A 13,229-nucleotide genomic window follows, 5' to 3' on the forward strand; every position below is an offset into this window, starting at 1 on the left:
CGAAATATTCGTAGTTCTTGTCCCCGCAAATCTTAAGACCAGAACTATAATATCTCTATTATTTCAGGAAATATCGCAATGGGTAAATCCACGCGAGACACCCGGTATAAATAATATATATGATGATTCATTAAAATTAGTTCAGGCTCGATTAATAATACATGAATAGAGAAATAAATTGTGTTGGTATAAAGTTACTCAAAATCTCTTTGTTTTGCGTATTAAAATATAATATTATAATATTATTATATTATTAGAATACGTTTTATGCATATTAAAATATTGTATTCGTCTTTGCTATCGTTTTTGTTATACCGATAGTACTGTGAATTTAAATTTAAAAACAAGATTTAGTCATCAGTGCTTGAATCGGTAAAAGTAATGAAGGAGACGTCAGATTGTTCTAACGGTTTATATTACTGTAAAATAAATAGAGCTAATGTAATTTGGACAGTTAGCATTATAGATAGAAAATAATGATAAACCTACAACCCACATTGCCAATATTCAAACACTATAGTAACCAGTAAAGCTATAAAAGTAGGTAAAAAAATATTGACAAATAAAATGTGTACAATATTACAATGTTATACCTCTATAACAATTTCGTTATTTTTCGTTAATTTTTTGAACTCCATGTCATATTTTTTTTCGTCCTTGTGTGAGACGTATCGAATTATCGGTGATTCATGGTGATGTATTCCCGAGGACTGCTATAAATAAATAGTTTTTAATTTTGCCATAAACTGTCATTAATTTTTTTTTACATTTATTAATATTTATTATTATTATTATTTACTAATTGATCACATCTTTATCATAATTGACATAACTATTTTAATTTCTGACACGGACTAAGATATACTATATCTAGTACTAGTTATAGTAGGTGTATCCTCGTACGTGATTTCTGACTTCTTATCAAGGCTACGGTGATTATACGTATATAATATGCCAGATGCCTATGTATAATACCAACGTTGTAGCCGTGAATCGAGCTAACCATATAAGTTTTAACAAAAAAATAATAATAATAATGACAGATAAAAATATTAGTTTTTTTTCTATCATGTTAATGCAGGCATGGACCAATTACGCGCTTTATATTTAGGGATAATTAGTATACCAATCGCGCTTGTATAACATATGCTAAAATGATTGCAAATTAAAACTAATTTATTGATCAATTGATTACTGATTAAAGTGACTGGGTATTTTATAACAGTGTCGGGAATCTTATGAAACGAATTATAATGTAATGTAACTGGTATTTAATTTTGAATAATTGACGATCAAAAAATAACTTGTAAAACGCGAAAAAAAATATTTATTTATTTATATTATATTATGAATTAAATATTTATACTCACAAAAAATCGGTTAGCGTTTTCATTTATGATATAATAATTATACCTAACTAATAGATTTTCCTTAGATATTGTAAAATGTTTTTAGCGCAACTAGTCTATCAACCCTAAAATGTTTAAAGCGCAATTGATAAACTGCCGTTAATGCATTGACACATTGTATATTAAAATTACTTATGTTTTTTTATCTCAATATGTAATTTATTTATTGAAATATAAATATTTATGTTAAAATTATAGGAAAAATTAAGTGAAAAAGAATTGGATTTATCAATGTTTAAAAAACCTGGTGTTTTAGATAGCTGTTTCGAGTTCTAAAAAAAGTGCAATATTTAATAAAGAACTCTCGTATTAGTTTGTTTTGCTATATTATTTATGTGCAAATTTTATTTTAATAAATTTAAAAATCAATAAACAAAATTGTAATTTTTAAAACTGTATATGGGGGAAGGGATTTGATCCATCTATACTCTATATAGCCTTTAAAAAAATACTAGTAATACTTGTTTTTATGTCTAATATTAGATATTATAATAATATTAAATAAATTTCCCAGGCCGAAAAATTGTGCCTATCCGTCCCAGCGTGTCGATTAATATCAAGTATGTCAACTGGAGAAGATGGTGCGTTACGGAAACTCATTGAACTTATTATAAATTGCCCGGTCTATACAAGTATTAACATATAAAATATAATGTCCATAATTTAACATACTAATATACTATATTATACTACAGGGTTATTAAAAATTAATATTTTTTGTTATTTCGGATTATTTAATATTTTATTAACTTGATTTTATTATTAATTGTGAGGTTTTGAAGTTTGAACTGTATGAGTCGGTGAAGCACACTATTACAATTTAGTAATTAGTACGATTGCGCTCGATGGCCTCAAGCCTATATAATGTGGGCCATTCTAACAATTTTCCAATATTATCTATAAGTCAGACTTGGTTAACTCGAAGTCGAAATTCAGTGAAGTTCAATTGTATACTTTATTAATACATTAATGCATTATACACATTTGTCATATCTTTTTTTCATAAACGTATTTTCTTAATATGTAAAAAATATGACAAATATTTATAATGTCAATACGGCCTACAGGCAATACCTATATTTAGGCTCAAGCGCAATTATTGTGGTCTGTTTTTACAGGTAAAAAGATAAAACGGGCCCAATCAAGCTAATTACTAGATCGCAATCCCGTTGGGATTTTCGCATACATGAGTAGGCGGGCGCTATCATATTACACCCGTATGAGCACCTCAGTACATAATAAGGGAAAAGCTACAACATTGTTTTATATTATACTCATATATAATTTATGGGTACACCGGGTAATTCCTTTATAACCAACCGTATAAGTACCTCAGTATTTTTCTCTAGCACAAGAATATTAAGTATAAACTATGAAATATTTATACTTACTAATAGCCGGAACAAAGCAGCTAATTGTAACGCCATTAATCCAACTATTTCTATTATAAAATAAAACATTATGAATTATTATAAATCAGCAAATATATAATAAAACGTTCGATTGTCAGAAGGGAGAGAAGTATGATAGGGGGACCGTCGACCGACTATATAAGGGGGCCCTGGAGAGGACTCCGATAGACGTGATTTACCAGAGTTAGCACAAACATCTTCACATAAGTCGATATCATTATTCAGTCATTTGGACTTAATTTTAACTTTAATTTTTGGTCTAATTTTCAGATTGTAAAACACTTATAATAATTTTCAATAAATAAACACTTAGAAAATATTTGCAAAATATTATTTCATTACACCGCGATTACAACATCACTATTCAATGAACAGTATCAGTTGATTGGCCCACTACAGTAAATAGTAAATATAAATAAAATGACAAAATGATAAGAATAATTGTATTTTATATAAAGGAAAAAACGGAGGAACTTCATCACGTTTCAATTAGAATTACCCATAGAAAGAGAAAAGCATTATTTTTACTATATTAGGGGTAGACAAAATATCTAAATTCCTAAAGACATATATAAACACCACTAATCAACAAAAAAATTGTAGGAAAACTTATGGATAACCTTGTATTGGATTTTTGAACCTTAAGTATAAATCACAAAAATTTTATGAATTTTCAACTTCAAAATTCCTTGCAAATTTTCTCAATTTTGATATATTTCGTAAACATTTGAACTTTAAATAAATATAAACAAAAATTGTGACTAACGATTTTTAATTTTTTTTACTACGATAGGTATAACTTATAATAAACCTTGAATTAAATTTTAAAGATTTTTTGAATAGCCAAATTTTTTTTATTGGCATTTTAAGAAAAAAAACTTAGAAAAGTCAAAATTTTCAATTGTCTATAAGTGCAGGGGCGTATTTAGGCACAGGCCCTATAGGCCCGGGCCTAGAGCGGCAACATTTGGAGGGCGGCAAATTTTAACGATATTTTTTCACAAAATTACAATAAGTATTTTTCATTTGATGAAATCAAACGTATAACTAATTTTTTGTTCGCACAAAATTAAACATCTATTTACATGTACCTACTATATTTATACAAATTTGCCGAGGAAAAAAGTAGAAGAAAAAATTTAAAGTTTTAATATTTGTAATTTAATGTTCATTAATAATGTATATTTTTTAATATAATATTATAATATAATAAATTGTATATTTAAATATGTTTTATAAATAATTTTAGGAGTGATGGAGGGGGAGGCGGCAAATTGGAAAGTGCCTATAGGCAGAAAAACCTTAAATACGCCACTGTATAAGTGGCTTAAAAAAGGTCAAAATATTTTGAAAATTTAATCGTAAATAGATAACCATATAAACATTTGGTGTAAATTTCAAGTATTTACAATGATTCGTTTTTGAGTTACAGTAAAATCAAAAAATCGATTTTGTCGAAAAGTGGTTATGCATAAAAATTCCCGTTTTTCCGTTATTTTTTCAAGGTTTTTCCCGACGCTTTTGAAAACTACTGAACATTTTTTACTTTTGACCCCCCCCCAAAGTACTTACTAGATGAATTTTCATATTCAAAGAGGGGCTGAAGTTAAAAATCGAAGCATTATTACTACTCCAAAACGTGATGACAGACACAAAAAAAAAAATAAAAAATAAAAAAAGAACACACATCATTGTAAAATCAATACATTCATCACTCCATTCAGAATCTAAAACGAGAAACGAATATAGAAATTAGAGATGTAACTGATTATGATAAAATATATAGACAATAATATTTTATTATGAGCCATTTATTGATTTTTATATTACTAAACCATTAACTATACACAATATATAAGATTAAGTTTTTTTTTTTAATACTCATTAATGTATACACTTATTATTCCCAATTCGGAGAAATATAGTGTTTATAATGTAAAATACATATGAGATTTAGAAATATAAAAAAAAAATACTTATGTATGCAATTTATTTATATTTTATTATATTTATTTTAATCTAACATAATACTATCAAAATATACCTACTATTTTAATAACAACTTTTATTTATATTATATCATTATTTATTACTTATGATTTTTATTTTATTTTATTATAGGTATTATACTATTTACCACTAATTCTTTTATGTTATATGATTACCTACATTAATCACATATTTTATTGTATTTATAGAAAAAATTATCATGTAATTACTAACCAGTAGGTTCAATCATATAATCAATTTAAAACTTATTGTCAAATATGTATTAGAATATTAGATAAAACGCATATATACTTGGATGTTAAATCGAAAATTATTACGAGTATATAAATATGATAATAAAATGTGAAAACTTATGAATAATTGTAAAAATCTATGTCTTTTTCAAATTAAAAAAATATTTTAAACAAGTTTAAATAACTTGTATTTTTATTTTTTACTGAATTATAGCTTAACTAAACTCGTGCTAGAAAGATTTCTGTCTTGAGGATATAAATTTTTGTTTATGGGGAAATTCTACGTGCTCTAATGTTCTATATAATACAGGTAATGCGAAATAGACTTATAGATTTCAATACATATATACATAATAAGGGAAAAGCTACAACATTATTTTATATTATATTCAAAAATCAAAAATAATTAATGGGTACACTGGGTATTTCCTTCATCAACAATAGATAAGTACCTCTATATTTTTCCCTAGCAAAAGAATATAAACTATGAAATATTTTTACTAACCAAATAGCCGGAATGAAACACATAATTGAATCACCATTAATACAATTATTTCCATTATAAAATAAAACATTATGAATTATTATAAATTAGCAAATATATAATTAAACGTAAAATAATATATTTAATAATAATTAAAAACAAAATACAAGCAGCATATTGTCATGACACTTGGCTGAGTGTCTACAATTTATAGTAACAAATGGCCAGATAGTTGTTGAATATAGCGATTTTTATATGTTTATTAAAACTATTAATAATTAATACAAAATACATTAAAAAATTAATTTGTATTTCCCTAAAAAAATTCAATCGATATGCATCATATTAGTGTATTTTTATAGTCCTATAGAGATAGACATCCCATATCAAAACTAAAGGGAGGTCCTTTAGTTTAATTCATTCATAATTTTAAATATATTTCAATATACCTATAGTTAATAAATTAATTTAATTTAAATATCATAGTTATCGTACATAAATCACCGATTTCCTCATGAGTTTTCTTATTGAAATTAAAAACAATAATTTGCAATTTTATTTAAGCCCTTGAAAATCAAATTTTGATATTATTGAATATTTAAACGAAAAATATCGATTTGTTCTCAATCTCATACAGTTTTTATTATTCTGTTAAAATAATAAAAAAAAAAATAATCATAGAGACTTGAAACTTTTTTCTTATATTTATTTCATTATTTTCTATGCATCATATAATTTTCATAATATTAGTATAAATTTTAAGCTATGTACAATTGTACCACGAATCTATATTTTTCAACATTATATATGGCATGTAGTGTTCGGTGTTGACTTATTTAATTATAATAACAATTAAACAATACCTCTTTAATGATATAATATAATATACGATGATTCATTAACATTAGTTATTAACCAATAGGTTAAATTATGTAGCTAATCAATGTAAAACTTATTTTCAAATTGTGTAGTAGATAATACTTGATGTTAAATTGAAAATTATTATATGGCGATAAAATGTGAAAACTTATGAATAATTCTAAAAATATACATCTTATTTAAAATTAAAATATATTGTAAGCGAGTTTAAGAAACTTGTATTTTTACTGAATTATAACTCAACCAGACTTATACTATAGAGTTTGAAAAATTTCTATCTTGAGGATATAAACTATTTTCGTAGGGAAATGCTACATGCTCTAATGTCTTATACAATAGAGATACTGTGACGTAGACTTAAACTGCTACGTGCTCTGATGTATACCAATAATATAGTACACAATAAAGGATACTACGACGTAGGCTTAAGTACTAGGATAACAATTACCCATAATATATTATAATAACATGACGCGCAATAAGAATACTACGACATAGAAATAAACATACTACCAAATAATGCGAGAGGGGTAGCTATCGTACCGAAACGGTATTGTGTCAGGTCTAAAAACAATAACAAAAACCACTTTTGACTCTTACCCTCGTGACTGGGAGATGAACAAATCCAGTGATGCATTAACCTAACCCAACCATAACCATAAGCCAACAATTATATATTATAAACATATTTTTAATCACATTTCGAGTTCTGGGAACTCGGACACAGTGATTGCGGTTGACCACCTGTGCGTGGGCAGATCGCCAACGGATGTCATATTGAGATTAATCATCGCACGTGCACTATATTTTATATTATACTAGCTGTTCCCGTGCACTTCGTCGCCACTACAAAATGTACCAGTGTTAAGTTTGGTTGCCTATAATGCTAACAATGCTAACATTTAGCATAAGGATAACAACTATTTTTGGTTTTCTCATTTGGTGTTTTCAGTATTGTATATAGATTATATCTCAGACATATCAATTTTACATGACTGCTCCGCCTAAAGTTGCATATTTTCACAGGATTCAAGGATATAATGTTAAAACCGACATATAATATATGGAATTTAAAAATTCAAAATTATTTCTTTGTTTTGGTGTTGGTTATATTATAATGTTAATATCTTATTATTTTCACCAGAATTAGATTTTTGTTTCTTATGTAGCCTATTGCCGCGTTAGTCCAATTGCATTGTCTTCAAAACTGTCCAAAAACTCGGAGAATGTATAAGATACCTACTTAGATTTGCCAAATAATATTTAAAATTTTAAACTTAATATAAATTTTAATAAATTTGTATATAATATGTACATAATAGTACAAATTGTCCACGTTTTGCAATGTATCTTTTTACCCGACCGTACAAAGTAACCTAGAACCAATTAGAAGATTCGCATATTATTTACAGTGCATACTGCATACCTACTAGTTGCCTCCAATGACCAGATAGTTCAAAATTATATACGAGTTTCCCCCAGGAATTTTCATATTAGTTGTCTCTCGTATAAAATAATTAAGTAGTGGTTCATAAAATCATACACTTCACTAAATAATTATGATTATAATTATATAAATTAAGTTTACATTAACATAATAATTACATAACTAATATTTTACTTATTTTAAGTTGACTCTAAATTGACAAATTTTTCCTATCATAATAGTATTTATCAACTACTATATTTTTATTATGATGATGAACAAATAGTAATTTATTTTTAGTTTATACTGTTATTAATTATTATAATTTTATATCATAAATTCATAAATTATATTGTTATTAACTTAAAAGTCAATACTACGTGTTGTAGAATGATTTAAATAAATTGTGGTATAAAAAGGTTAAAACTAGTTCAAATTTCTGAGTTACAGCACAATAACTAAAATCGCTAAAGCAAAAATAGTATATTATTAAATATCTAATTTTGTAAAAGTTAGTAGGTACTTCAAATGTTAATAAAAGAAAATAATTTCTGATATTTGAAAAATACTATAAAATCAACTCAAAAGGAGCTTAATAATATGTTAATGCTTGACTATTTATTTGAAAATTGAATTGATTTTTAATAAAATTTCGTGATATTGATCAATTTTATTAAAACATGAACGAAAAAACTTATGAAAAAAATTGTGGTTATTTATTTTTGATATTTTTTTAAAATTACTTTAAGTGAAATTTTCTAGGAAATTTGACATTTTGTATTTATTTTTAAACTATTTTTACTCAAAAATTTCATATTTATAATAATAACTTAAAAAACTAAAATATTTTCGATATTATATTATAACATCATATTAATCATCAAATTCTAATATACATGTTTAATGATAATTTCAAATCTCTACGGTTATTCATTTAAGATTTATACCAAAAAAATAAAAACGATTTTATCGAAAACAAGTTAAAACGTAGTTTCTGGTTTTCGTTTAACGATTATTTTATTTAAGTACAATAACTATCATAACTAAAGTATTTACCATCAAATTTTCGTATTACGAAACATTTATATACCTATTTAATTAAAATTTTAAAAAGTTCTTCCAATTGTTTACTATTTACCCTCCTCAATAACGTTCAACTATATTTGTTTTATTATCAATAAGACCACCTTTAAAGTTGGAATCCTTTTTATTGCTTTTAAAAGCGATGAGTGATGACAGACACAAAAAGAAATAATAATAATAATACATACCTATCATTGTAAAATCAATATTACATTATTACCTATAACAATTTGTTACTAGTTATTAAAATAAAATATTACTCCATAAAAATAAATAAATACATTAATTACTCAGAGCTCATGCAATCATTCCTTGTCCGTATATATATTTTAAATTTTATTTTAATCTTATTCGGAAATCAAATGCTTGTACAATTTTAACTTCAAAGATATAAGCTTTATATTCATAAATTGGTACAATTGTCTATATTAATTTGAGTTTTAAGCCGAACAATGTAAAACATTTCTAATAAACATACTATGGTCGACTGTGGACTGTCATTGAACAAGTTGTTGTATAAAAAATATTTCATAAATCATAATAATAAAAGCATTCTTATTAATTACTGAATTTAAGTAATAGTATTAGACGACAGTCGACACATGTACAAATATACGATACACTGGCGGACTTTAACTTTAACTTGGAAATGGTAAATATCGTCAAAGATGATATTGTACTGTACTAAATACATCTATGAATACGATATAATATTATTCTGTGGGTGCAACAACCAGACATCTCCACTTTTTTCGAAAATCACTTTTTTGTGTATTCCTACAGAAAAAAAAAATCACCGTCGATTGGTGCAACAATCAGACATATCCGATCGTTAGATACGGAGATATAATACAAATGGAGATTCTGTTTTTTTTTTTGTTGTAAGAACAAGACTTCTCCGGAGATGTCTTGTTGTTGCGCCGAACATTGGTCATACTGTGTTGACTGTTCTTATCACTGATATGAAATTAATGTTATATTGTTATCATATATTAATTTCTAAATATTGTAGATTTGTAGTTTTATTAAGTATTATTAACTTTAAACTTATAACAAGTTAGTTGTTGTTTGATGTATACAAGTAGTTAAGTTCCTACTTCTTAGTTTAGTACCTACTAACCAGTTGGATGTGAAATTTTATGATAAAAATGAGTGTTTCGACTAAGTTTACGAATAGTTTTGATGACTCTGATTATAATCCATTCTCGCCGGTTGAAGTGTCTGATATATCTATCATATCTGATTTTAATAGCAATCTTGGTTATATTTTAGCTTATGACAGTGACCTTGAAACAATAAGTAACAATAATAATGTCGAAGATGACGGCATTCGTACCATAGAAGATTCCGATGAAGAAAACAGAACTCAAGGTAAAAATAAACGTAAGAATATTTACAGATGGAAACGTAATGTAAGTAAAACTTTGAAGACTGTAAATGTATCCGCAAATGTTTTACCAAAGTATTTGACAGTGAAAAGAGTAAAATTTTAAAATTATTTAATGAAACCTCACAAGGAGAAACAAGATACTTTTCTTGGTGGTTTAATAAAAGTTAATAAAATTATAAGAAAACGTCCCAAGGATTCTAGTAAACCAAAATCTTGTTCTTGTATTTATAAAATCAGAGTTGATCAAAGTGAAAAAGTAGTGTGCAAGAAAGCATTCTGTTTTCTGTTTGGCATACATAAATCTAGAGTGGAAAGGATCATAAAATCAATGCAGAATAATATACCAAGTCCAGTAGATAAGCGGGGAAAACATTTTAATAGAGGAAATTCTAAAAGTGAGAAAACTATTTTTCAGGTAGACACCCACATTAGAAGTTTACCAGCTCATGAATCTCATTATAGTCGCAATAAAAATGAATCTGTTAGATACCTATCTTCTGATCTTAATATGTATAAAATGTATGAGCTTTACATGTTGAAATATGAAAATGAAAATTGGCAACAAGTACTAGAAAATAAGAATATGAAACCAAATCTTTCCTATGACTTCTATCGAAGATACTTTTTAACTAATTTTAAACTTTCTTTTGGCTATCCACGTTCTGACACCTGTCAGGTGTGTGATAAGCTTCAAAATTTAATTAAAGTGGAAACCAATGAAGAATTAAAAAATAAACTACAGACTGAAAAACAATTGCACCTCTCTAAAGCTGAAGTATTGTTTTTAAATACCTGTTAATAAAATTAAGGTAATTAGGTAGTAAGGTTTTATTTTAACAAAAAAAGCAAGTACTTACCTACAGTTGTCTGTTATTTATATTTTATATTAGTTTTTTTTTTCATGATTAATATACGTAATTTGTTTTGTATATCAACAAAAAACATGTATACCTACTACTATTTTCTCTTATTTATTTTTATATTGTTTTTTATCATGTTAACTATTATTATAATTTGTTTTATTTTATTGTTTTTAAATACCTGTTAATAAAATTAAGGTAATAGTTTTATTTTAACAAAAAAAGCAAGTACTTACCTACAATTGTCTGTTATTTATATTTTATATTGTTTTTTTTTTTTCATGAATACTATTATAACTTGTTTTATAATTACTAATAAAATGAAGGAAACATTTTTATTTTTTATTTATTTGTATAGATGTATCAATGTTTAAAACAATGCATATATTATAATGTATTGTTACCGATAATAACATTTTTAGTGCAACAACCAGACATCTCCAAATTGTTTTTGGTTTTGTGAGTACAGAAATTTTATTTTGACAATTTGAGTGTTGGCATCAGTTATAAGACCAAAATTGGATTTAAATTATATTTTTTACAAATTTTTACAATTTTTAGTTATTTTTTAAAACACTATTTTGTCTCTGCTGAACATTTTCATAATATGGAGATGTCTGGTGGTTGCACCCACCTCTTCAATTTTAGTATTTTTAAACGAAAATAATATTATTGTTGTTGTGGTGAACTTACTATGAATTAGTTAAACACATATATAATTAATTGTGCGAGAACCTAATGACGATACGGTGACAGAGTCGATCTACGAAATACTCGAAGTAGACGGACAATCCAACGCGGTACAAGCACTTAACGCGTTATTATAATTTATAAAATTATTTACTTTTTCTTATTTCTTATTTGCTTACTATATGCTGTATTTTAGTAGGAAAGTAATACTTATTCATTTAAAAGGTTACATTTATTCAGTTGTTGTAATATTGTTTTATTTATATTTCATAATTTGTATTATTATTCGATCAGTTTAACTGAGATGAAACGTTAAAGAATAACGCCAAAACCCACTAATACAAAAATCTAGTTCTACTACAGTCTACAGAAAACAATGTTAAATATCAATAAAATTATGTTTAACATTTTTAAGTCTAACGAAAAATTATAGTTGTTTACAATTTCATTAAATTATTCATTAAAACACTTTAAAAGAATCTCAAATATTGGTAGCTATATACATTTTATAAATTTATTTAAAATATTACTCTACACAAATATTGTAAATTGAGATAATGATTGGATTCATTTTTAACTTTTGATTTTAAATTTGTAATACTAATATTAAGTATTTATTATGTTTATGTAAATTTAAAGTATTACATTTTTACTCAACAATATCAGTCTAGTAATAAATAATATTGTTTTCTAAAAATAAAATCTATTCAACAACGCTATTTACAACATTTTGATTTTGTTGAATGTGTATTATCAATAATCACCATATTGTGTAAAATTTAATAATCTATTAAATATACAATTCGATTGTTCAATGTTAATAATTGAGGAAATAAGTTTATTCTAATTGATTTTATACCTGTATGTTCAATAAAATAATTATTTTCATTCATCTACTATAAACAATTTGGAATTCATTAAACAATTAATATATGTATATTTTTTAACTGCAGTTAAAATCTAAATTATGAACAGTTAAATAATTTTTGATATTACAGGTTATATTTTTTTATGTATAAATTGTTTGGATTAATATTTGTATTTTCATTAATTTTAAATAGTAATAATTTAGTATTGACTATACAAATAAAATTTTTGGTAGATAGCTAAATCGATGATTATGAATGCAAATAAAACACAGTATTAAAATATGTCAATCAATATCGTTATATATTAAATAAACACCAATATAATGTATAAAATATGATTCTGAAATTATGTCGGAATGACTAATTTCCATGACTTGTTCAAAATAATTTAATATTATAAAATCCCTTATTATACATCAAATTTAAACTTAATAATTATAACATAAACAGTGCTTTAGTTTAAAAACTGGTGGTCAATAAAAAT

General features: G+C 25.2%; 1 protein-coding gene across 1 annotated transcript; it reads left to right on the forward strand.

Moving 5' to 3' along the window:
* Positions 1 to 9,961: 9,961 nt before the first annotated feature.
* Positions 9,962 to 11,405, forward strand: LOC132926357 (uncharacterized). The gene has a single exon (XM_060990709.1). The coding sequence runs from the start codon at positions 10,439 to 10,441 to the stop codon at positions 11,123 to 11,125; it is 687 nt and encodes a 228-aa protein (XP_060846692.1). The 5' UTR covers positions 9,962 to 10,438; the 3' UTR covers positions 11,126 to 11,405.
* Positions 11,406 to 13,229: the final 1,824 nt, after the last annotated feature.

This window comes from Rhopalosiphum padi, chromosome 3 (genome assembly GCF_020882245.1).
Source record: "Rhopalosiphum padi isolate XX-2018 chromosome 3, ASM2088224v1, whole genome shotgun sequence".
Taxonomy (NCBI): domain Eukaryota; kingdom Metazoa; phylum Arthropoda; class Insecta; order Hemiptera; family Aphididae; genus Rhopalosiphum; species Rhopalosiphum padi.